The sequence below is a fragment of the Martes martes genome, assembly GCF_963455335.1.
Source record: "Martes martes genome assembly, chromosome: 3".
In the NCBI taxonomy this organism is placed as follows: Eukaryota; Metazoa; Chordata; class Mammalia; order Carnivora; family Mustelidae; genus Martes; species Martes martes.
The window spans coordinates 120,257,663-120,284,335 of NC_137890.1; the positions used below are offsets into that span (position 1 = coordinate 120,257,663).

Below are 26,673 nucleotides of genomic sequence, written 5' to 3' on the forward strand. Positions count from 1 at the left end.
TACTGCTGCCATAGTTCTGTGTGTTTTTGTAGATGTTCTCTTGAGTTTTTAGCTTTTTCTCTTCGAAGATCTTGATCCTACACTTCATTCACCTCCTGTAATACTTTTAGAGCAGTGGTTCTCAAAGTAGGATCTCTGGACCAACATCATCAGCATCTCCTGGAAAAAATATCAGACCCTAGATTACTGAATCCAAAAATGTGTGTCTTAAGAAGCCCTTCAGATGATTCTGATGAATACAGAGTCAATTTTTATTATTTTTATATATTATATGTATTTATTATTTTTATTATTAATACCAGTAACAATCTCACTTTGAAGCATCCTACCCTTCATCTGTCTTTCTAACTTAATCGATGTAATCTCTCAACTCCTAAAATTTTTCATCCCCCCCACCCCAAGTCCACAATTAATTGATTCTACCACTTTTTCATTAGTTCTTAACCCTTCTTGTGTTGTCACTTTCTCCTTATCCAGCCATCATTTGATTAGTCTTTGACCATTCTCTTTCACATAACATAAGAGTAGACAAGTCTTATCAGCGCTACCTTCAAAATATATCTGGAATCTAGCTTTTCTTATAATCTCCACTTTACTCAATCCAAGCACAGTCATTTACCACCTGGAGTATTGCCACTGTTCTTACTTTTTTCTGGCACCTACAGCATCTGCTTTCCACACACAGGCTTGAGTGATTCATTTCACATCCAGGGTTATGTGGCCATGCTGCTCAAAAATCAGCATGCTTCTCCTCTCAGAACAAAAGCCAAAGTCCTTGTAAGTGCCTGTGTGTGATCTGATTTTCCCTGTCCAGGAAGTCATTTCTTCTACTTTGTCCTCCTTCTCTCCCCCTGTGAGGTTTCGTTTTATCCTTAGAACTTGTTATCATGTAACATACCTTGAATTCTCTTAGTATTTCTGTCCCCCACCATTAAAATGGAAGCTTCCTGAAGGCAGAAGCTTGCTTGTTCACTGATAGAGCCTCAGTTTCTAGAACCCTGTCTGGCAAATAGTATGCATGCAGTTATTTGTGAATAAATGAATGGATGCCACTACTATCTATATGGCTGAAGGCTAACACTACCCTTTATTCATTCATCAAATATTTGATCATCTATTATATCCCCTGCACTAAGAAGATAGAATACGGGGAGAAGCCCCAGAGTTTCAAGTCTAAGATATGAGTACAAATAATAAATAGATATAAAATGAGAATAGTGTAAGAATCAAGCTTGCAAAATGTATGGACGTATAAGAACAAATGATGAGGGAGCAGTGACCTAGCTAATGTTGCAAAGCCAAGGAAGCCATGTAAGTCTTTCCCAAGGAAGTGATGACTGATTAATTGGACAAAGTGGCCATGGTGGCAGTAAGCATGGGGGGTGGACAGGGCAGAGTCAGTGCAGTGGTGCTATGGGAGAGGGAGCATGGTGTGTATGAGGGGCTGAGGAAAGTCGAGAGAGGCTTGGGGAGGGATCCTGAGAGAAGAGAATTTGGAGACTTACTAATTATCTCTCTTTATTCTACTAAATGATGAACATCTTTAAAAAAAAATCTTGCTTTTTATACGATAGAAATCCCCCTTCTGATCTCTAAATAGGTATCAAATTGCTACCTAATTTTTATATACTTAGATTCTAGCTTCATAATCATCAAGTTAAGAACACCCAAAAGGAAACGATAAATGAGAAAATGAATACATGCTCTGGCGAAAAATTGGCTTTGTTGATTTATGTTTTGAAAATGCTCAATTTATCAGGATGTCTAAGGAACAGAACATTCTGATTAATTTATTTAGTTGCTATTGTCATTGTAACTGAGGCTTAAGAATAAAATTAATCTGCTTAAATATTTTTAGAAAATCTTGAGCAGTTTTAGCTCTTTCCTGACTACGGGGATTGTGTTACAAAGGTTGAATGGGACATATAGTGTGTACTTTTATACATAAATATTTAAGGGCTATAAGCCTTCAACTACAACGTACTCATCCTCATAAGCCTCAAGTGACTGTTTCTTATTTCCAAAAACTTTTATTACCTGACAGTCATGATATAGGGAGAGGGGCAAATAAAAGTGGGTTTTCATGATAACGTTTGAGGACTACCATTAGCTACCTAGACCGTTTCCATGCTGGGACTGCCTCTGACCAAAAAATGAAGCAGCCTCTTTCAACAAATATGCCAGGTAAGGTAAACTTAACTTGGATGTTTAATCTGAGTCTTGAAGTTTAGAACAAGTGACTTGTCTTTGTTGTGCTTTAATGGAAGTGAGCCCTAGATTTATCTGCTTAGTCTCCTGGTTAAAGGCTAATAGTCCTGTCCTTTCTGGCAGTTTTTCACCTGATCCAGAATCATACATTGCATCACTTGTCCTCTCTTTAGCCTCCTTGAATTGGGATCAGGTCCTCAACTTTATTTCATAGTACTGATAGTTCTTAAGAGTTTCAGGCAGTTATTTTGAGAATGCCCCCTTAGTCGGGGTCCGTTTGAGGGTTTCTTCATCGTTTGATCCGCATTACGCACTTTGGGCAGTTACCACAGATGTGCTGTGTGCTCGGTGCTGTGTGTCACGCATCACAGGGTATCACGGGGCTTACGTGTCCATTTGTACGTTAAGGTTATGGTCAACTCTGATCACTTGACTAAGGCAGTGTTTGCGAGATGTCCCCATTGTCAATGTCCACTTCTACCCTCTGTAATGAGAACAATAAAGAGGGACAGAGTTTAAGAATAAGGAAACATTTTGTTCCCCAACTGACGGTTTTACCACCCATTGCTGATTCTTGCCTGAATCCATTATTAACAGGTGAAAATAGTGATTTCTGTTATTCCTTCCATATTTATTGTCATTCTACTATAAGACAGAGTTTTTCCTTCTCCTCCTTGGTAAGATGTAGTCTTTACTCCATTTCATATTGTCCCTGGTTTGGCAGTAAGAGTTTCAAGATACTGGGTCTTTCATCAGTTCTTTTTTAAATATGAATGATATAAAAAATAGTTAATAGAGGCCCACAGAATACAGTGGGAATGAGAAGCCAGAGAGGTGAATTCTGTTGGTGATTAAGAAAGTCTTTAGTGAGGAAGTCATGTTGAAGTGAGCTTTAAAAAAAAATGGCAGAATTTGGGGCGCCTGACTGGCTGAGTGCCTAGAGCGAGCCGACTCTTGATCTCGGGGTTGTGAGTTCCAGCGCTATATTGGGCATGGGGCCTACTTGATGAAAAACAAAACAAAACAAAAAGTAGCAGAATTGTCATAGAAATGGTGGTAAGGTAGAGTGGAAAGAAAAACTGTCTGAGGGATGCCTGGGTGGCTCAATCAGTTAAGCGTCTGCCTTCGGCTCAGGTTGTGATCTCAGGGTCCTGGGATCGAGCCCCTCATTGGGTTTCCTGTTCCCTGCTGCATGGGGAGTCTGCTTCTCCCTCTCCTTCCCATTCATGCATTCTCTCACTATCTTAGTCACTGTATCTGTCTCAAACAAATAAAATCTTAAAACCTGTCTGAGGAGTGCCTGGCACGTCTGGTATTTGGCAGGTAATTGAGTAGTTTCAGAGCATGATGGGGAAGCAGAAATGGAACAGAGAAACCTCTGCACTTACTGAGCTTCATGCTAGTCTCTGCTTAGAATTTCCTCTCCTGTCCCACTGCTGCTCCTGCTGTCTGGCTGAGAGGGGTAAGATGAGGCGTGTGAGGAAGGAAGGAGGGAATTCTAAGTAGTGAAAACCACAAGAGACGAACGTCCCACTCAGATACTCCCTTTTCCTGATCCCTAGTGAGAATTAACCAGTCTCTTCTCATACACTCCCAGGGTGATTGGTGCCTCTCCATTAACAAGTCCATTTTGTGCTGTTTCTACGTGTTGGATGCATCTTCCTCCTATGAATCTATTTTGTGCTGTTTCTATGTGTTGCATACATCTTCCTCCTTTAAAGCACAAACCACGTGTTAACCGCTTTGCTCCGGTACTCAGTGCAAATGCTCAGTCCATGTTTCTAGAATATATGTGAGAGAGGAAGAGGGGAAGCTAGGTTGCAGTTGGTTGGGGAAAGGCTCTGAGTGTCATTTTGAGGGGTTCAGGCTTGGCCACAGGCAGTGGGGAGCCCTGGCAGCTCTCTGCAGATGCAGGCCTGATGGAGGTGTGATGCAGAGGTCAGGGAAGGGGGAGAAGAGCGAGATGCCCAAATGCCTGGCAGGAGCCCCGAAGGAGTCAGAGCGCGACGGCCAAGAAGGACAGAAGGCACCGAAACAGAATTACCATCTCATGAACATGGGCACTTCGTTCAAATGGAGGGATTGGAAGGAAAAAAGGAACGGAGCAAGGTTTTGAGATTTTTAAGACTGGGTAATAAGGAGACTGCCAGAGGCCACTCAGCAAACTAACAAGCACAGGGACATTGACAGAGACTGTAGGCAGTTCAGCCTGGCCCTGTCTTTTTCTCATCCAGTACAGGGATCCCCCTGAATTCAAAACCTTGTGTCCTGTTGAAGGATGGTATAATATCAAATATGATGAGAAATGAAATATTGTCTCAGCTGGAGGCACAAGAACTGACGTTGGTGTTATGGACGTTTTCCATGAGGCTTTAGGGATGGTTTTATTAAAAGCAGATGCTAGTAACTTTTTTTTTTTTTTTTTTTTTTAACCTTGAAACAGGGCCCTGTGACAGCAGCTTACCTTGAAAGAAATGGTCGTTAGCATTCTTTTGGCTCCTCTGTCCCGCCTGCACCTTCCTAACAGAAAATTTGCTTTGCACCTGCTCCAACTGGGTTCTAAGTGATAAGCATCTTGCAAGCCCAGAAAATTGTAGTATCAAATCTCAGCCCCAACTGTGAGGCAGCACTCTCATCGAATCCCCGCTGAGAGGCTTTCTTTCCCAGTTCCCCAGGGAAGAGTCCTTTCTCCCCTGGCTCCTTTTCAGGGTTGAACTTCGACCTAACCCTCTTTTCAGCTCCCAGCATGCATTGCTCTGGGCACTGGCCCTGACCCAGACCTGTGTACTCTGCCCCACCCTGGGCTCATCCACGGGTCAGGACTGGGTAGCCCTGGGGTCACTGGGGAGCCCAATTCTAATAATGAACATATTTATCTCAGGAGAGGAAGTAAACCTTTCTGTTCTTTGCAGCTTATTGCCCCTCCCCCCGCCCCAGAAATAAATGCTGATGGAACATTTGATATGTTATCTATGATTTAGTAAATATACATGAGCTTTGCCTAATAATACAAAGTTGCTTTCATCCACATTTTCCTTCATAAATGAAATGCTTTATTATAATTCATGATTTAAGAAGAATATACCTATTTAACTGCTAGGAAAACAAATGTTTTAAAATACTGCCATGTTTGGGAAAACTCTTACAAGAATTTCAAATAAAAACAGCAAATACTACTTAAATAGATGTAAAACCTTCTGACTGGACTTAGTGTATGGTTTTAAAGGGAAAGAAAATAAGTGCTGATGAAGATTGTATAACTTTGTCTTTGTTTTCCTGTTAGGTTTTTCAAATAGACCAAAGTCATTAAAAGTAATTCTCAACCCCCAAAGCCACAAAAAAGAAGCTACCCAGGTCTATTATGAGAAAGTTGAACCACTATTGAGGATTGCAGGAATAAAGACTGATGTTACAAGTAAGTCATTTTCAGAATATAATTTTGTCATTAAAATAAATCATACTTAAGGAAGCAAAACAATCTGTATTTGTTCTTAAGCCAAATTGAGGAAACTACCTGTAATATCTAAAGCTTTTTTATGTGTTTCTATAGCCTACTACAGCCAGCTCCAAGGATTATCACTTATTTTGTTCTCTTCATTGTGTTATTAGAATGTCAGTATTGTCTTCAGACCTTTTTTCAGACTTTAAAAATTATTAGGAATCATTTCAAAGGGAGCTGTGCACTTTTTGATATCTTCATTGAGATTTTGGCTATTTACACATTATTTCTACAGTTTGGCAAGCAATTGATTTTTGCTCACTTAAATGTTTGATGTCTTTCCATGGAATCCTTCATTAGGTGGTTTTTGTTCTGACTCTGACCCCTGCTGGTTAGGTCAAAACTAAGCACGTAACTGCCGGTTTAGATGAATTCAGAGAAGCCAGTAGCTTAAATTCATTGTCTAAAAACAAGAAAGGTGTTTAGGTTTGTGCTGAGGAAAATAGAAATTTGCCAATGCTAAAGTTAATAGAAAGAAGATTAGCAAAATCCTTTCCAATGTTTTAAATTTGGTGACCAAATTCCTTTGTTTCCTTTGAGACTGATTTTTCCCATGGTGGGGCGGGGGGGGGGGGCGTTGGACTGAGAAAAAGGGTTGATGTTATAAAAAATCACAACCCCGCTTTGTCTGATTTTATTTCTATGTGGCTTCACTAACACACAGTGGAAATTTCTAGCAAATTTAAACTGATGAAGAGTATTGCATCATAAGCCTGGTCAGAAGACAAAGCCAGAGTGTACTTGGATTCTCCTTGTCTCGTTTATAAATTCCCCGGGAGGGGATTCAGAGTGACGTGGTTTTGCTCAGCCGAAACCAAGGGAGATGGGTCTCACAATATAAGATTTGATGCCCTTACTTCATGACTTGATGTATTGAGGTAGAAGAAGTTTCTCTAAAAAAAAATTTTTTTTAAAGATTTTTGTTCATTTGACAGCACAAGCAAGGGGAGCAGCAAGGCAGGGAGAGAGGGTGAAGCAGGCTCCCCACTGAGCAGGGAGCCTGATGCGGGACTTGATCCCAGGACCCTGGGATCATGACCCGAGCTGAAGGCAGAGACTTAACAGACTGAGCTACCCAAGTGCCCCTAATATTTTTTTTTTAAACAAAAAGTTCAGCCACCCCAAAAGGCATCTATCACAACGGAGGTTCAAGAGAAATTACCGTGAAAAATTCAGGAGGAATTTGTAACTAAAATAAAACTGTAGTGAGAAGTTAATCTTTTACCTTTGTGGGTTTTGGCTTACTTAAAGGTAATTTAAGAGGAAAAGAAACAATTCTTATCTATCATTCCCTCCCACTGAAGATTTTACAGATTGGTGGGGGAAAAAAGGTTGAATTCTTATTGGGTGGAGACCATTAAAAGTTGAATCAGTTTATTGGCAAACTTAATAACATTATTGTGTTTCATTGATTTAATATCCAGGATAGTTTGATGTATATACTACTATGTATCTTCCAGTTCAGGAAACTCTTGTAGAATGCCTTGTGTTAAACACTGTGCAGAATGCAAGATGAATAAGTTATACTACCTGCTTGTGTGTGGCTCTTAGTTTATTGGGGATTCAAATAAATGTAATTGGGATATAGATACAAGAACCCTGGTGTCTCAGAGGATGATATTTTGATCAGAAGATTTGAAAGTATTTGAACCAGACCGTTTTGGAGAGTCAGAGGATTTTTGTGGTTTTCTTTGCATAAGCAGAAGAAGCAGCAGAAGGAGAAAAATAAGGGAAGGAAGGCAAGCTTGCAAGCACATATAAGTGGGGTGTGTGTATGTGTGTGTGTGTGTGTGTATAACCCATATCTTTGGAATTCTCTAATTCGCTTTGGCTTCCTCAGTTTTGACTTTATCTTAAATTTAATCCTTTCTATCATCAAAAAATTGTTGACCGTGGATTAGATCCTTCTTTGTTCAAATCAAGTGGGATAGGGAGAGGTGTGTGTATGTGAGAGATCCAACATGCTTTAATACTGAGCAAGGATTAAAATTTTCTCCTGTCGGTTTGACTGTTTTATAGTGTGTGCCCGAGCTGGAGCATGCAGTCTCTTAACTCTTAAGACCCATCCATGGGGCGCCTGGGTGGCTCAGTGGGTTAAAGCCTCTGCCTTCGGCTCAGGTCATGATCTCAGTGTCCTGGGTTCGAGCCCCACATCGGGGTCTCTGCTCAGTGGGGAGCCTGCTTCCCCCTCTCTCTCTGCCTGCATCTCTGCCTACTTGTGCTCTCTGTCTGTCAAATAAATAAATAAAATCTTTAAAAAAAAAAAAAAAAAGACCCATCCCATGGGCTGGAAGTAGGACCCCCTTTTCCTGAAGGCTGAAAATACCTGAACTGAATCTGGGTTCTATTAGGGAGAAAATAAAAAAGGCCCAAGTGGCTTCTGGGAAGGCTCCCAACCATGTCCACTAGAGGAAGTTTAAATCCAGATTCTGGACTGACGTTTTTGCTGTACTCCGTAGTTTACTCGTCATGTATTGATCCAACATTAGTGTCAATTTTTTATCATAGCATTGTCATCCAGTTTAGCAGCGATGATCCTGCCAACAGCATAGAGATTAGGAAGGAAGAGACAGCGCCTAGAAGAAAGACTGGTGCATGAAAAACCTGACGGAAGGCAGAGGAAATGATAAGAATGTGCCTGCTTTCCTTCGTATTGAAGAGAAGAGTTTTATGTCCTAGGGCTCTTTTTTCCCTAAATTTATAAACATTGTTGAATGTTATATTTAGTTCAACATAAAATCAGGACATTTTATAAAGCAAACTTATAATTTTCTTATATATTTGTGTAGAATGGCTTATTATTAGCTGCCCAACACTCCTCCTACAGGCAAAATTATAAAACTGCATCTTTTGCATATAAAACCATTTTAGTATGTATATTAGCTAAATACTTATATTTTGAAAGTTTGCTGTTTTGTGCTAAGGACTGAATAAACATATGGATACTTGAAAAGCATTTAGAATCTTCCTGCCTGTCTCACAGTGTAGTTTTGTAGTTTGAGTCAGGTAATACATTTGAAACTACCTTGTATATTATGAAATGCCATAGAAAGATGGCCATAATGCTGTGCATGTCTGTTTCATAAATTATGTAGTAGATTCAATTCACACCTTGAAAGAGAAAATACATGAAAGAGTACAACAGAAAGGTACGTATTTTCTGGATGTCCAGTGTGACCATTATTTTGACATATCTTGTGTGCATTGCTGAGTCTAAATGGAAGATAAACTCCGTAATACATTTGACATGATGATAAATTCACTAGGAGATAACGCTTAGATAAATGAGGCAGGATTTGAAACATTCTAGCTAGATATGTATATTTTAAAGGATTTTTTCTATAAATTTCTTTTAAAAATGAATAGCAAAATTAATAGCTGGACTAAAAAGTAGGTAGAGGATCTGAAAAGCCATTTTCCCAAAGAAGACCTGCAGATGGCCAACAGGTACATGAAAAGATGCTCAACATCACTAATCATCGGGGAAATGCCAATCAAAGCCACAGTGAACTATTACCTCACATCTGCTGGAATGGCTCTTACCAAAAAGTGTTGGTGAGGATGTGGAGTGAAGGAAAGGAACCCTTGGTGCACTGCTGGTAGGAATGTAACTTGGTATAGCCACTGCGGAAAACAGTATGGAAGTTCCTCAAAAATTTAAAAATAGAGCTACCATATGGTCTAACGATTCCACTTCTGGATATTTATCCAAAGGAGAAAAAAATCACTAACTCAAATATAGCTGCACTCCCATGTTCATTGTAGCACAATAGCCAAGACATGGAAGCAACCTAAGTGTCCATCAGTGGATGAATGGAAAAGAAAATGTGGGGTCTATATATGTGGGTATGTGTGTGTGCATGTGTACAAGCACACTTACACACAATGGAATATTATCTGGTCATAAAAAAAAAAAAAAAAAAAAGGAACTCCTGACATTTGTAACAACGTGAATGGACCTTAAGGGCATTATGCTAAGTGACCTAAGTCAGAGAAAGATAAATTGCCATCTGATCTTCCTTATTTGTGGAGTCTTGAAAAAACAAAGAACGAACCCCCAACTGAACATATAGGTGTAGAGAACAGATTCTTGGTTGCCAGAGGTGGGAGGTGGGAAATGGGAGAAATAAGTGAAAGGTGTCAGAAGGTATAAACTTCCAGTTTTTTAAAAAAAAGAATCACCACATTAATAAAAATATACTTTCCCTTTTGGTTACTGCTGAAACCCTAACTACTCCTTTTTTTTTTTTTTTTTTAGATTTAATTTATTTATTTGACATACAGAGATCACAAGTAGGCAGAGAGGCAGGCAGAGAGGGAGGGGAAAGCAGGCTCCCCACTGAACAAAGAGCCTGACTTGGGGCTCGATTCCAGGACCCTGAGATCATGACCTGAGCTGAAGGCAGAGGCTTAACCCACTGAGCCACCCAGGTGCCCCAACCCCTAACTACTTCTGAATATAGATCAGCGTATTTTGAAATACTTGAGCCAAACTTGGATCCCCCTTCTGCTGCCACCACCAGCGTAGTATCTAATAATGGTGTCAGAAAAACTTCTGGAAGAACTTTTTTTTTTCTAATAACTTGTTGGCATTTGAGTCGAAGAAGAACATGAGTGGTAAGCCCAAGCTGACCTATGATAACCTTTCTTTATCCTTCTCCCAAAACAGAACAGATTTCAGGAAGTACATTATTTAAGGTCTAAGAGGGTTTTTGAGAGATTATAAATTCATAGGATAATTCATAGAACAATAAAGTGAAAAAAGGCACCTGAGAGATCAAACTGGAAATAACTTGAGAGTGATCTAGTTTGATTTCCCCCATGTGGCGGAGTGTAGGTATGGCCCAGCTCATGGATGAACTCTCAGGCTTTGCTTGGGGACCCTATGTCAGTGTCTGCCATTACTGGGTAATACTGCTGGGCATTATTGAGTCAGGGTCACTGTGCCTTGTGCATATTAGAAAAGACACCTTTTTTTGTTCTAACTTATATAAAGGTGCCCTTCTCTCTGAGCTGATTCAGCCCAAGGCCACCAGCATGTTGAGTTAGGTATACTGGCTAGATTGCAAACGTATCTGTCCCTTTGGCCAAATGCCTGTGTGCAAGGCATGAACTGCAGGGAGAGCTTGTGAGATGACTTTTGCCTCCTTGTAATTTTTAGAGTCAGTGTTCTCTTTTGCCCTAGTACAAAATAAATGCATCCCATCTTGCGTATAAGAGTCATTAAAGAATTTGAAACAGATAATATGTTGGCCCTTGGTCTCTCTTGTTCATGATAGGCAGTTCCGTCTCCTTCAGTCAATTTTCGTGTTAACCAACTGCTAGACCTTGTCATACTCACCATCATTATCATGGTCAAAGGCACGTCTCTGAATTTAGCCTTGATCTTTGCCAACTCAGGGCTCATGGGAGTGCCTAGTCCCCAGATAATTTTTATTTCCTATTTGGCCCTGGTGGAATTGTCAAGAAAGTGGAGTTTGTTGTCACCTTTTTTTCCCCCTCTCCTTCTAGGGTCATGAGTTTAACTTAGAACACTTTTACCAAGTCTCCCCCCTGGAATTTTTTTTCTCTTTGTCTCTTTGTCTCTACTTAGAGCCTTCCCTCCCTGGAAATGCCTCCTGTTATTCCTGATCTTGCCCAGCAGAAAGCTAGGCAATTTGATAAAATTGAGTCGCAAAAGATGCTAATAGGTCAGGGCATTATTTCTTTCCAATTTTACCTGCATTTTAATAAAAACCTGGAGAGTACCTATTCATGCATCATATCGAGTGAGAGGTTCTTTTTGTTATTCCTTAAGTAATTGTGGATGTATATGGCCAATCCTGTTTCCAATACTCAGATGTCTGGGGTTTGGAGCTTGTCTCTGATGACAGTGTAGACTCATCCGTGGAGATTATGTAGAAGAAGGATAGGAGATCTGAGAAAGCCATTCTGGGGAGAGTAGGATAAAGGTTGGAGGCAGACTGGGGAAGACTGTTATACTATCCACATTAAAAAATATTAGTGCTGGACCATGGGCATTGGTTTGAGGTGGGATACTATAGCAACAAAGACCAAAACAACTGGTCTTGACCTTGGAGTAGTTGTGGAGAGTGAGGAGGGAGACAAGATAGGAAGTAATTTTCCTGTCTTGGGAGCAGGGAGGAGATGATGGAACACAAAGAACAATATATCTGAGAGACAATCTGAAAGTGGAAATAACAGATTCTTCTGGAGCTAAGTTGGAAGTACCTATAGGCCATCTCAGTGTCTTATCCCATTATAGAATTTTATCACCAGACTAAGAGAGGTTTCTTGAAGTCCAGGTTTCATCTGATTTTACTACAGCCTGTTTCCTCATCAACATTCAGCATTAACATCAAGACATTACTTTCTTCCAATCTTGTCTTCTTGAGGAAGTAATATATAAAGTGAAGGTTCTGGTGGTTGGAGGAATCCCAGCACTGAGAACTGAGTTCAAAGCCTTGCAAAGAATGGAATCTCCAAATTTTCTGAATAGAAGGGGCATAGGGTATCATTCTTATCAGAAAAGGAAAGCAAGTTAAAGAAAAGGCCAGTAACTTTTTGAAACTGCATTTGTCTAGTAGTCTCTTCCTTATGTTTATTTGGAATGGGATGATTTGAATCTGGCTCTTTCTTACTCCAGGGCCCCTAATATTATGTCTAAATAAATACTTCAGTTTCTTCTACTATATCTAAATAGTAGTCTCTATTTAGTCTACTGTATCTAAATAGTATTCTCTATCCTTTTTCCCTGTTATTTTTTTATAATCACTACTACTTCATATTGTACATTTATGTTTTAAAGTTAGTGTCTCATTTCTGTCTCCAGAACATGAGCTCCCTGTTGCCAAGGACTTCATTCTTTTTGTTCATTTTCCTAATATCTTGTGATCAAGTTTCTTTCATCTTTTCTCTTTGTTCCAGGTCACTATTTTTTCTTTTTTAACTTTTCCAATGTCATTTTAAAAATTATTCTTCTTGGATAATTTGCATCAATATATCGTCAAATTCTACCTGCAAGATCAAAGAAATAGAATACTATTTAAAATTTTTCTTGACTAAAGGTAGTGTTTAGCCATAGCCTAGTTTTAAAGCTAACTTTGTATTGGATTTGAAAAGCTTTACCAGAGTAAGCTGCAGCCTAAAAGCAAGATTTGATAAACTGATTCTCAGCATAAATATTTCTTCATAATATCATTAAGTATTTTCAGTGTGTGTATGTATATAACATTTTATTTTCTATTTTTAAGGTTGCAACTACTTGCCGAGGTTATAAATGATCAACACAATCACTTATGATAACTTAACCTTCCGAGTTTATTAATATTAATATTTTATCCTTAGTTTCCTCCTAGCTTTCTTCTGATTAGAATTTAATACAGAGAAATTTTATTCATGTGAATGTTAACAGCCTTTGAATAAGCTGTGGGAGAATTACAATGTAATGCTACTGGTTACAGAATGATTCTTTTCGACACCAAGACTAATAATTCTTAACAATATCTAAAAACATTGTAGGAAAAGCTTGAACCATGCTGGCACCAGGGACAGACAGGCATGAAAGATTAATGTAATCTTGCATATAATGATGCACATTCTTACACAAAAAATCCATCTGCAATGTCACGTCAGTCAGCAGAAATCTTTGATGGGTGGATACAGCTGGGCTGTCTCTTCTGGCAGCGCTGCCCTAGAAAATGCTAAATGTGGTTGGGATGCTTGGTGCCATCTGCAGTGTGCCAGTTTGTGCTGTCTCCACTGGCATTTACAATACTGCGTAGGGCATCACGACTGTAGAGACAGCGATAGGGAGTGACAGATCCGTTTCCTCAGAGGCTTGGGCGCTGGTGGGTCCGTGCCACCTTCCTCCTCCGCGTTGGGCCTGTTATCATTGGTGTTGGCTTGCCTTCGTTATTTTCACGTCCAGCTCCTCCTCTTTTTAGTCTAGCGGTTCCAGATACACATTCTTCTAGTATGTAAATCTTACGCTAACCTTTCCACTAATTTATTCGTGTGAGGTTGCCAAAGCGATTTAACATTGACTGTTTGATGCCAGCTAATGTGCCTTATTTTCAAAATACTGCTGCTCTTAGGCTTCTGATTTGAGGGAAATGTATCTTCTTTATAATATCAGGAAGGGAACACTGAACAGACATGCACCAAGATAAATGATCTGACTGCTGTGTGTGGGATAGCTCCGAATGACTTATGTAGTTGGAACAAATATATGACCCTCTTTTACATAAAGCTATAAAACACATCAGGCAAGTAACACTTAATCCTCTTTCCCATGATTAAAATATAAATATTCAAGGATAAATGTTGTTTTATGACCCGACCATATGTTTATGATATTATTTTGCCAAACTAAGTGAAAGAGTGTAGATCATTGTTTAAGACTTTAACCTCTTTTTTCGGTTTTTGTTTTTAAATAGTAACAGAGTACGAAGGGCACGCTCTGGCACTGCTGAAGGATTGTGAACTCCAGGAATTTGATGGGTAGGTTATGTTATCGGTCTGTCTGTGTCCCATGGCTTATGTTCTGAAATGTTTTCATTAGTTTTTAGCCACATATTTGGGGCTTGTAAGTATTTCAGTATTTGTGGTGTATATAATTAGACTATTTCATTCGTATCTGTATACTAACAATTAATGATGACAGTATGGCTGGTCCTCTGCCTCTCAGGATCAGGCATAGGAAAACAAAAGGAGAGATATCTAAGTGCTGGGAAATCAAAGAGGGCCACATCATACTGACCTAGTGTGCATATATTTGGATCTGTAGTCCTTAATTCTTGGCTTTAATCGTGTGAGTATCTAGAAAAGCATTGATGGAAGGTTATATGGTATAACTATATTGGGATTCTCATTTGTACAATTATTGATAATATTAATAGTTACCCACTGGTTCATTTGGCTGTGATTGCAGGTAAATATTTTATACATACAAATATATTGGAGTGCCTGGGTGGTTCAGTCAGTTAAGCATCTGCCTTTGGCTCAGGTCGTGATCTCAGTGTCCTGAGATCAAGCCCCATGTCAGGCTCCCTGCTCAGTGGGAAGTCTGTTTCTCCCTCTCCCTCTGTCCCTTACCCCCTGCTTTTGTGCTCACACACGCTCTCTCTCTCTCTAATGAATAAATAAAATCTTTTAATATGTATATATTATTTTCAGTATAAATAAAGATGCTAATTTTAATTCTTTTGTAATTTAATGGCTACCAATTAAGTGTACTATCCAGAGTGGGCATTGGAAACTTGTTTGCAATACATTCCTGGAGTGTGTAGAAGTTGTTCACTGTCATGCAAACATAGAAATGAGGCGAGTGACATACTTTAATAACCATTTTTAAAAAGTAGGCAAATCCGTTTGCAAAGTGATGGATTGATATGTAAGACAAAAACATTTTAGGGAAGATTTTTTTTTACAAGAGTTGATATTTCAGGGTTTTAAAAGGTGGCAATTATTATTTTGCCAAACTATTGAATTACTATGAATTACTATGAATGATCTGTGTCACGAGGTAATGGGCAGGAAACAAAATGTAATATCAGGAAGGACAGTTGTATCTTTGAACTTTGAACTGTGAAAGGCTTTGCTCTTCTCAAAGAACTACTAGAATATTTTAGGAAGGAAAGTAATGCAGTCAGAATAGAGCATTAGTAGGGGTGTTTTTCCAGAAGTGCTTAATTTTTTTTTGATAAGGAACAATATTAGTGGATGAAGAAGAAAGTTTGATAAGTAAAACAAGACTTTTCAAAAAGGAATCAGAGGAGCAAATCTAGATGGCAACATTACATGAATACTGAGGATGAAGAGTATGAGGTAGGAGATTACTTAAGAACTTTACACTTAAAGGGGTGCCTGCCTTCGGTTCGGGTCATGATCTCAGGGTCCTGGGATCGAGCCCTGCATCGGGCTCGCTGCTCAGCAGGGAGCCTGCTTCCTCCTCTCTCTCTCTGCCTGACTCTCTGCCTGACTCTGCCAACTTGTGATCTCTGTCAAATAAATAAATAAAATCTTTAAAAAGAAAAGAGCTTTACACTTAAAGCTAGACAGATTAACAGGATACATTTGGCAAATTATCTTGCAAGTATACAACTTAAGAAAGATACTTGGGGTACTATACAGTGGTTAACTGAACATAATAAAAAATTAAAATACTAAAATTAAAAAATTAAAAAACCAAACTTTTATAAAAATGTAGACTATTCCAATGTTCTAATAAATTCCTACTTTTACACTAAAAAAAATTAAAAAATGGCAACTTCATTAGGAAAAAAAAAAGTAATTGGGGGGACTCATGCCCACCACCTACTGCCTGTTAGTATAGTCCTGAAACACAGCTTGTGAATTTATAAGTGTGGCTGTATTGCAGATTAATCCTTTCTTCAAAACATAATTATATAAATAATGAGGGTGACAGATATCAGATATTAGACCTGGTTTTGACCATCACCATTTTGAAGTTCTATGTGCTATGTATATGTGTAAATGTGCTATGTATAAATAAGTTTCATTAGTAATTATACTATGTAAGGGTGAAGAAGAATTTTGCAGAGGGGCACCTGGGTGGCTCAGTGGGTTAAGCGTTTGCCTTCTGCTCAGGTCATGATCTCAGGGTCCTGGGATAGAGCCCCGCATTATGCTCCCTGCTCAGCAGAGAATCTGCTTCTCCATCCCTCTTTGCCCTTCCCCATTGCTTGTGATTTCTCTCTCTCAAATAAATAAATAAGATCTTTTAAAAAATTTTGCAGAATGACAAAAGACTCAAGTGCAGTATAGTAATTTTTTTCTTTAACTGAATGTACTTAATTCTTGTTTATTTCACATGGCAGGTGTTGTTATTTAACAGTGTGGCCCTAAAAGGTATGCAGATCTTTCAGTTATTATCCACATTTTTTTAACCACATAGTTTGACCTAACTATTCTATGATGTAAGTTCAGTGATTTGATGGTTTCTGAATTCCACAGCATGCTGATTTATTTAGGTCTTATAATAATTTAAAAATTCTATTGAAAATCATCTACTTTCTAAGATTCCTTCAATACCTCATTTATTTTCATGGGCCTAGTTTTTCTATTGGGATCTGGGAAAGATTACTAAAATGGTCATTTTAAGTCACTCCACTTAGAATTACACAGATTAGGTATATGAGGATAACAATGGAAACATAGTTTCTTTAGACACTTTAAGAGAATAATTATTTGTATGCATTTTGTTTTTTAGATTCCACATATGTATGAAATCATACTGTATTTATCTTTCTCTTACTTCACTTGGCATAATACTCTCTAGGTCCTCCCATGTTGTTGCAAATGCCAAGATAAAAGAACAGATTGGTGGTTGCCGGAGGAGAGGAGGTTAGGGGTGGGTGAAATGGATGAAGGAGATCAAGGGGTACAGACTTCCAGTTATAAATCAGTCAGGGGGCTGTAATATACAGCATGAGGACTATAGTCAGTAACAGTGTATTGCATATTTGAAAGTTGCTAAAAGAGATCCAGAAAGTGTGACAAGAAGATAGTTTTTTGTAACTTTATATGATGATGGCTGGGAATTAGACTTATTGTGAGGATCACTTTGCATGCATACAAATATTGAGTCATTATGTTATATACCTGACCCTCATAATATGTTATATGTCAGATATACTTCAATTAAAAAGAAAGAACAATTCTCTAACAAGTTGAAGCATTTGAAAATGGAATGCACTCTGTTTGTGAGTTCCTGTTTCTGAACGTGTTCAAAGAGTGGCTGAGAAAAAGGTACAAATGATTCAAGGCTGGGATAAGCTACCCCCATGATTCTATGGTCTTTGATGAGAGAGGGGATTCCTGCAAGAACTTGAGCCTGGATTATTTCTGCCTGACTCAAGTGAAGCTACTGGTAGGGTGTGATTAGAAAATCATCTAAAGGTTTATAGACACAGACCAGACAGTTTAAGGTCCAAGAAATATTCTGTATATACTATTTAATAAAGCCAAATGGTTTGGTAAATAATGTTTAAGAAATGTTACTTGTTAAGATATTGGAATTTTTAATGAGTTACATATGTTTCTATAAAGACATATCATGGCAAAAAAGCTAACAGGAACACATCTATCAGTACAAAAGACCGCTGTTGTGCATCTCCAGTGTATCCTAGCAAACAGTCGGAGATTCATCACTCAAACTTGTAGGAGTACCACTTTTTATTTGCCCCCTATTTTTACTATGCATGGAGAGAACGTTTTGTAAAGGCAAAGAAAAGAGTGCTGTCAGGTGCGGAGACCTGTAGCTGTAACAGTTGAATTTACAAGTGTGAGCATGGTTAAGCTAATCTGTAGCTCTTATGCAGTTATAAATGTACTAATATTTTCTATTTTGCGCCACAGTGTTTTATTTGAACTTGAATTAGTTTTTCTCTCCTTTTTAAAATTTCACCATGAACTAGACCTATGATGATTCAGACATTATTTGACTAACATTGAGATTTGACCCCATTGACCATGGTATCTGTATTACTAAGTAAGGTATTTTTTAAAAAGTACTTTTTTTCAAAAAAGAAAAAGTTTAAATCAAAACCTAGTAACCTGTTGAACATTTCAAAGATGATACTGGTTTGTAGATGAAGAAACACAGATTTAAAAATTACATAAAGGGAAATTTTATAAAGAGAAATAAGGTATCAGCCTCTGCTTCTACCTTTCCAGGCAGAATGATTATATTTGGGGTCATGGCAAGAAGGAGTTTACTTTTTCTGAAAATATAAGAGGTAGCACATGCAAAAAATTAGCTACTCTAAGTTTTATGTTTAGGGTAACTCTTAAGTGTGGTTAAATTAACACATAGAAGTTTGTGGGTGGGTGTTTGCTTTGCCTTTTCTTGTAATGTGCAGACTCTTTTGATAGGTTTGCCTGAAGTATATCCTCGAGGCTGAGTAGCTATTCCTGGAGGTGATCTTAATGATATAATAGTTATCAACATAAATATATTACTTTAACACATTTAATTACACATTAGTTCTATTGGTAAACTGATTTTCAAAAGAGTAAGCTTCCCATAAGGTGATTTTCATTAGATTTCACATATAGAAAGGATACGATACATGGACTAGTAGTAGTGCTGTCTCTTAAGGCCAAATTGTGATGTTTCAAATCCTCCTTCTGTCACTTACTATGTAATGACCTTGGAAAAGTTACTTAATCGTTCTTTGCCTTAGTTTCCTAATTGAAAATTGAAGGTAAAAATATCTATTGCATATGGTTAGTGTCCAAATTAAATGAGTTAATTCATGGAGGGTGCTGAGAACAGTGTCTGGTACATAGTAATCATTCACTAAATGTTACTTTATTATTGTAATTATCATTTGTTAAAGTTTCAAAATAAGTAACCTAGGACGCATTAGGACAAAAACTCAAAGGCTTTTGTGGCAGAGTATGTTCACAGCGGAACCATCGCTATCAATTCTAGCAATGAGTTAACATGTACCGGATGCTTTAACTGGGTGCAGGATCCCAGGGGTCAGATGCTGCCATTCAGAATGGCAAAGTCAGGTTTTGTGCTAAGTTAGATGTTTTGTTGGATGACCTTATGTGCTCCATTTAGATCACGCACACCTCAGCGGGTAGAAAGGGCATGATTCTCCTAGGTGTACTTAAGTTCATAGAGTGTTGGCCGATCTCCAAGATCTTTGAAATCATATTAGACAAGGTTCACATCAAACCTTGGCTTCCCCCTTTATAAAGATGAGGCTAATGCCTACTTCATAGAATTCTGAGGATTTATGGGCGCCTGGGTGGCTCAGTGGGTTAAAGCCTCTGACTTCAGCTCCGGTCATGAACCCAGGGTCCTGGGATCGAGCCCCGCATCAGGCTCTCTGCTCTGCGGGGAGCCTGCTTCCTCCTCTCTCTCTCTGTCTGCCTCTCTACCTACTTGTGATCTCTGTCTGTCAAATAAATAAATAAAATCTTTAAAAAAAAAAAAGAATTCTGAGGATTTAATAGAAAAGAACCAACGTATTTTCTGACATAAAGTCGACCTTCGATAGGTACAATCACTTTTTTTCTGAATCAGTGGCCACATGATGAACCCCTAGAATCCTTTCAGACCTAAAATAGTACCCCTAGTCAACAATGACCGGGTCATATCCCACGTCCTGGAGTCTCTAATAACAAGGGTGGACCTGGATCCTGCCAGGCAGTGTGCAGTCATAGGGCTGAACCTCAGCTCTGTGCAGGGGCTGGAAGGCTGAGAGAAAGGTGGGGGGCGGGGAGTTGAGGGACCCTCAGACTCTGGGTTCACCAACGTCCAGAGTTTCTTAAGCTTAAGGAACCATTTAAAAGCTGGTGACCAGGGCACCTGGGTGGCCCAGTCAGTTGAACGTCCAACTCTTGGTTTTGGCTCAGGTCTGATCTCAGGGTCCTGAGATCGAGCCCCACCTCAGACTCTCTGCTGAACGTAGAGTCTGCTTGGGTTTCTCTCTTCTTTCTCTACCCCTTCCTCCCACACTTGCTTTCTCTCTCAAATAAATAAATCAATTTCAAAACAAATAAAACCTGCTGCTCATGATCCAAAGGCTGTTTGTTTGGCACATAGAGGTTTTAAATAAATTGAATGCTAGTTGATAATATTGACAAATTAGGAGACTCACCCAAAAATCAGAATCTGTCTTCTCTAGAAAAATCAGAGGATGAAAAGTGTCTGAAAAATCTAGGCATGCCTCCCAGATGACGTGAGTGGGCTGAACTGAAAATCCGTCCCTCCTTTGTACTCATTGTGCCCTTCCATTTTTGCTGGGCTCTTATGGGCCTTGAGTTATGACACCTGCTTTCAATAACACAAACTCTTCTTCCTTTTGGGTAAATTAATGTGCTTTTGCTACTTAAGATTATTTTACATCTTTTAAATACAAATAATTATGAAACAAATTTCTGAAATTCGATATATTACTTTCATGAATTTCTACCACCGCCTCTGCTGTAGTGTACTTACCATGAAGTCTTAAAAAGTTATTAGCAGTACTGACTAGGATCAAAAGGGCAGTAACAGTAATTTTAAAAGTGCCATCTAGCAGTAATGTCCAAAAGATAAAAAACAGGTTTGTAATTACTATATTTATATACTAATGGTAAATCGCTTCTTAAAGTTTCATATTTCACATAACTTTTACAGCTGTCTTTTCAGAGCTATGTTGAAAATTGGCAGCTGGTTAAATGAATTGTACATGACTGCTAACATAAAATGAGAACAATATACTTTTGGATATCAACAGAGCCAAACGCAGATTCAACATGAATTAACATGTTCAAGTGTTTTAATGCCTCTTAACCCACTTAAAAGCATTTTGTCTGCGGGGTATTGTGTAGGAATCATATCCTCGAAGTAAACTTGACCAGGGCAGCGCTAGGGCCTTCATATTCATTGATACTTACTAAAATGTTGGAAGGTGCGTGTGAGTAATCTTGCACTTGAATATATAAGGTTACTCTTTTGAGGTTGAGATTTCGTGAATAATTACCAATTATTGTAAAGTGTCGCATTCTTAATTTCTTGTTTTCTAGTGTCGTCTGTGTCGGTGGCGATGGATCTGCCAGTGAAGTTGCCCATGCTTTGCTTCTCAGAGCCCAGAAGAATGCTGGAAAGGAAACAGACAGCCTCCTCACCCCTGTCCGAGCACAGCTGCCACTCGGATTAATACCAGCAGGCAAGCCAGTGACCATGGATTTGCTAATTGGAACCTCTCCTCCTATCTTTCTCTGTTTCACTTCCTATCCTAGACAGTGTAACACAGAGTTAAATGCAGACTTTGAATCTGAAAGACCCAAGTTTGGCATCTCCACTAGCAAATGTGAGACTTTGCACAAGTGATTTAATTTCTTTGAGCCTCGTTTTTCTAATCTGTAAAAAAGATACCCACATATATATTCACCTCAGTATAAGGTTATTGTAGTATTAGATGGTATATGTGGAGGATTTAATACATAGTTAAACAATTGACAAATGGGATAGTTATTATTCTTGCTTCCCCTATAAAGGTCTAGTGATTACACAGCCCCAGGTATGAAATTTCACAAGACCACTTTAGTCAAGCCGCTTACAATGTCGTGTGAGGTAAAATGTTGTAACTCCTATTATCGGAGTATAAAGAGATAACCCGGAGTTGAGAATGCCAGAAAGATTCATTCTCACTGCTGTATTGCCAGCAGCTAGAATAGAACGTGACACAGTGAACGTTCAATAACATTTATTAAGTGAATGAATGTAAAGAAGACATTAATAGAGCACGTGCACTTGAATTAGGCCTAAAATGGGTAGGATCTGGCCTGATGAGGATGAGTTATTTTCTTCATTGCAAAAATAATCAATGCCAAAGCGAAATCCAAGAGCATGAAGAAAGAGAAAACAGGTCATTTGTTGGGTGATGACGGGATCAGAATTGTCCCAAAGCAGCGTGGCTCTGGGACTCCACAGGGAGGGGTCTGAATTGTATTTGATAAACAGTAGGAAACAAGGGGAGTTTGAGAGCAAGGGAACACCCTGTTGGGAGGCTTTCTGGGAGAATTGGTGAGTAGGGGAAGGGAGGGGAAAGCTGTGGGAGCCTGGGAGAACAGCTAGAGTAGCCCTGGCTTCCCGAATAGAGGAAAATATCTTTCACAAGTTTATTACATTATGCCAGGCACTCCTCCCAAATTATTTAAGCAAACAGTAGTGATGGAAAGTGATTATTTCTTTTCTTTTCATTTGGAAAACCTCACACAGTATTCTCTCTACAAGAAAAGTAGAAACAATGACCATTTCCTATGAAAATAGGAAATAATGTGACTGGTTAAAAAATTCAACATTCTATCCATTTGATAACCACATTCATTTAGTATGGATTTCAGTATATTTAGTATTGTTCGTGGACAGAAAACAAAAGATACACAAATGCTCTTTTAGACTGTGAATTCTTTTTAAAAAAGACTTTTAAAAGGAATTTTAATTTAAGACTTTTAAACGAATTTAAAAGGAAACACATATTTGGATATATCCTGATAATTATAAAGCATATGGAGAAAAACCTTTGATGATCTTTAAGCAGAAGAGAAGAAAATAACCTTAACTGGGAGGGAAAAAAAAATGTGGCCAAGAGGAGCGAGTCACTTTCACCTTTTTGCATCATTTTAGTGGCTCTGTCTGTAATGGTGGAGTTTTTCAGCATTTCCTTCCAAGCCAAGTGGATGTGCTTAGGTCATTTCCTCTTCAGTAGTATATACACTCACACTAGAGGCCACTTATTAACTGTTGTGAATTAAAAGTAAAATTGTTATCCTCACAGGTAGACATTTGACCTAAAGTGAATAGTTAGCTAGAAAAACTAGTGGTTATACTTATCTTCTTAATATGCCATTTGAATGCACTTTGCTTAGAAAATACAGCCTGTTGCCAAAATTGTGGCCATGGTATAGGAGTTCCAGCTTATGGATTCCATAAAGAGGGGGAAGTCACGTGCGGGATGTACTAATAGGAGGACCCAATGCCCCATCAGGGCTTTGATAGAGAATGGGAACAAGAGCCGGGCAGGAAGTTTCCAGGCCGCACACAGAAGACAGACTGCCTTTGAAGCCATTTGCCTCCTGGAGAGAGACACCCAGAGGGAGAGTGTTTAGTAAATTACTCCACTGAGCCAACAGACTAAGCCGCTGAATTATGGTCAGACTCAAATGGATCAGATGTGGGGAAGCCTGTATTTGAACTGCTGGCCATTAGCAATGGTGTTTGTTGCCATGGGAACTGGTGCTAAGGAACTATACAGAGAGATTCCGATTAAATGGGTGGGGGGAGGATAGAGGAAAAAGCCAGAGAGGACATAAAAATAAAAAAGCAATCCAGTTGTTGTAAAACAAGGCTCAATCCACATACTGATGGCTGCAAACCAATATATTCCTATAGCGTTCACATAAATAAATTCATGCTTTCCAATTAATTTGAGGAGAATAAAATATTGCCAAGGGACTGTTAATTTCTATGATATTTCAGGCAAAGAACCAAAGTGTAGGTGCAGTTTTCATGAGAATTTTAGATATGCTTGACTAGGAAGTCATTACATCACATTTATCTGTTTGGATGTGGGAGACATTAACGGCCTTATGAATATTCATGGTGTCTGGTTAATTAAGTTAATTGTTCTGCAGAAGTGCTTGCACTTCCAAGGACAATTTTTTTCCTTGTTTCTTTTTGCCTCCATAGTTTCTGCCTGGTACTTCCATCACTCATGCTTTACATGAACTGCTACTTCTGTCCTTACCCTCTTTGTATCTGGCACATTTTAGCAGGTCTGGGGAGGTGGTGTTGAGCAAAATTGCTGGTAGCTGTTAAGAAAAATAACTTTTCAGACTAATTAAAATGTTTACCTTGAGGTAGAACATTTATAGCTTTTGTGAGAATGCTAAAATTACATAGTTGTTATTTATGTGAGCAACATGTTCTTTTGGCATGTAGACGTCTTTTCAGACGGATCACATTTTGTTTTTGGAAATTGTACTCTGTCTTTTAGATTATCCAAACAAAAATACTGAGCAATCTATAGTATTACCATTTTATAAGCGCTTTCCTCACAAACTTTCCTTTTTAATTCAGCGTGTAAAAAACTGTTCTTCAGGACTAAGGAATGGGTTAATCAGAGTAGAAGATGACTAAAATAATTTCTGGTCATGCCTCTTTGCAAATTCTATGGATTTAAGAACAAGTTGTCAAGGTGCAAAGCCTGAGACATAAAAATGTAAAAAAGTGATCTTTAGCAATCTAAAAAGATTTGTGTTTAGACATGCTTAGCATACTTCAAACTCACAGGGAATAAATGGTCTTTATTTTCTTGAGTCATGATATGTGTCATTCCCTATTGCACATGACAACATTACATTATGTTCTTTAATAGCCCTTCTAGAGGAATGCTTTTATGGTCTATTCCTCATTAACCATGGTAATGGAGGAAATGTGTTTCATGGAGTACTATAATCCATTGATAATCCTAAATATCTCACTCTAATTATGTGGCCTCCTCCAAAACCTTTACCATAAATCTGATTGGGAAGCAAAATAGGTTGATTTGTTTCCTTTCTTCCCTCCCACCCATTCCAGATTAATTAGCAATTAGATGACCAGAGGGTAAGCTGTTAGATGGTCAAAGGATAATTGGAAAGGCTTAGGTAATTGACTCCTGGGTAAAGATCCACTAAGTAACAGGTTTCTGGACCCGTTGTTCTTAAACCTTAGGATGCCTATGAGTCACCTTGAGAACTTGCTAAAGCATGGACACCTGGGGCCTTACTTCCAGACCTTCTGTTTCCAGTGGTTGGAGGTGGGACCCAGAAATTTGCCTTCTTAACAAGCTCCCAGATGATGTTGATGCTCCTGGTCCCTAGACCATACAGTTCTAGATGAGTGCCTCTTCACGTTACTGTTCAGGCACAAAACCTGAGGATCTTATAAAATGCAGACTCTGATTCAGTAGGTCTGGAGTGGGGCCCCAGAGTCACCATTTTAATAAATACCCATTTATTGTCTTAAGCACTAGAGTATTGTGGCTGGAAAGTGGGCCATATTCTGAGTAACAAAGGTCAGAGGATCATTTGCCCTTTGATGAGTCAGTTGGGACAGGTTTATTAATTAGGGTTGAGATGGACTTTTCTTTGAACTGGTATTACTAGAGGTCTGGAAGTCATTAATATTATATAAGTCCCTTACGACAATTATTTTAATGACAGCCTTGGTTGAAAATGTCTGAGTTGCCTCAACTTCTTCAACTTGACAAGCCTAGAGCACATCAGGTCAAGTGATACAAAACAAAAAGGTCATGTATGACCACACAGGAGTGTTCCCAGCTAACAAATCCAGGGGCTAACCTTCACGCTTTCATAGCTCCTGGCTGTTACTGCCATTTCTTTCTTATAATCTGTAATTCAAGAAAACTTGTAGCCTCTTAATTTTAAATCCTTTTAACCTCCTGGGAATGGCAGGGGCCAGTTGAAATTTTTGTCTTCAGAAAAAAAGCTTTTACCCCAAGATCTCAGAGACACAAAAATGTTATAGAAGCCTGACTTGAGACAACTCTTTTCTTCTGCAGGGTGGTGACAAAAATCCATGTGGATCATATATTATCCTAATGATTATGAAAATAAATCTATAATGTGGTAAATACCATGGAATTAAATATTAAATATTTAACTAAATATTTAATTAAATATTAAATATTTTCTTCATCGAGGATACCATTTGTTCTATAAGAGGGAAATCCCCTCTTGGAAGAAAGCTTATCTCTAAGATTCATTAAAAGTATTTAAAAACTGTCTAGTACTTTACAGTGATTTTAGATTTTTTTCTTCATTACTATTTAGATTTTTATTTATATATTTATGCATTTGTTTCTGCTCTCCAGGGACAGCCTTAATGCTGTTGGTGCTCATTTTGTGATAGAAGTTAGAAGCCCACTCATTGAAGTTGGAGTAGACTTTGATATAACTAGTACATTTTGGTAGAAAATAGACATTAATGATGGAAAAAGCAATGAGCAAGTAGATACTATAAACTATTTATTAATTTTAAGTTGTTTGAAGACTAAACAAAAATTTGGCAACTATTTGATGTGAGTCTGTGAATGAACACTTATAAGCTTCCATTAATTTTTCATTTGAACATTACATAGTCATCTCTGTGTAAAGTTAAGAGCAAGTGCATAAATGAAAACACTATGTTGGCTTTACATGTTTTGAATTGATTTGGCAGGCTCTACTAATGTACTGGCACATTCTCTTCATGGAATCCCTCATGTGGTAACTGCAACTTTGCACATTATAATGGGTAAGAATTCTTTCAAAGAAGTTCCTGTTTTATAAGGAAGTTGACTTTCTTATAAGGAAGTTTTTATATTTATATATGACTATTTTATTTCTGTCAGACACATCTAAGGAAGGACAAGTTCTTTGTTCCTCAAAGCAGA

The 26,673-nt window shown here is 38.4% G+C and overlaps 1 protein-coding gene across 4 annotated transcripts in view; it reads left to right on the forward strand.

The window, feature by feature from the left end:
• CERKL (CERK like autophagy regulator) overlaps nucleotides 1-26,673 on the forward strand; it is a gene marked incomplete at its 5' end in the record, with an annotated part of 116,137 nt that overhangs the window by 78,621 nt on the left and 10,843 nt on the right. For 2 of the 4 annotated variants that reach the window (XM_080799802.1, XM_080799803.1), the window contains 4 exons: nucleotides 5,492-5,623; nucleotides 14,146-14,209; nucleotides 21,257-21,399; nucleotides 26,460-26,534. In XM_080799802.1, the coding sequence (XP_080655928.1) occupies nucleotides 5,492-5,623; nucleotides 14,146-14,209; nucleotides 21,257-21,399; nucleotides 26,460-26,534 (414 nt within the window). The remainder of the gene's footprint in view (nucleotides 1-5,491; nucleotides 5,624-14,145; nucleotides 14,210-21,256; nucleotides 21,400-26,459; nucleotides 26,535-26,673) is intronic. The other 2 variants (XM_080799804.1, XM_080799805.1) reach the window with 2 other exon arrangements.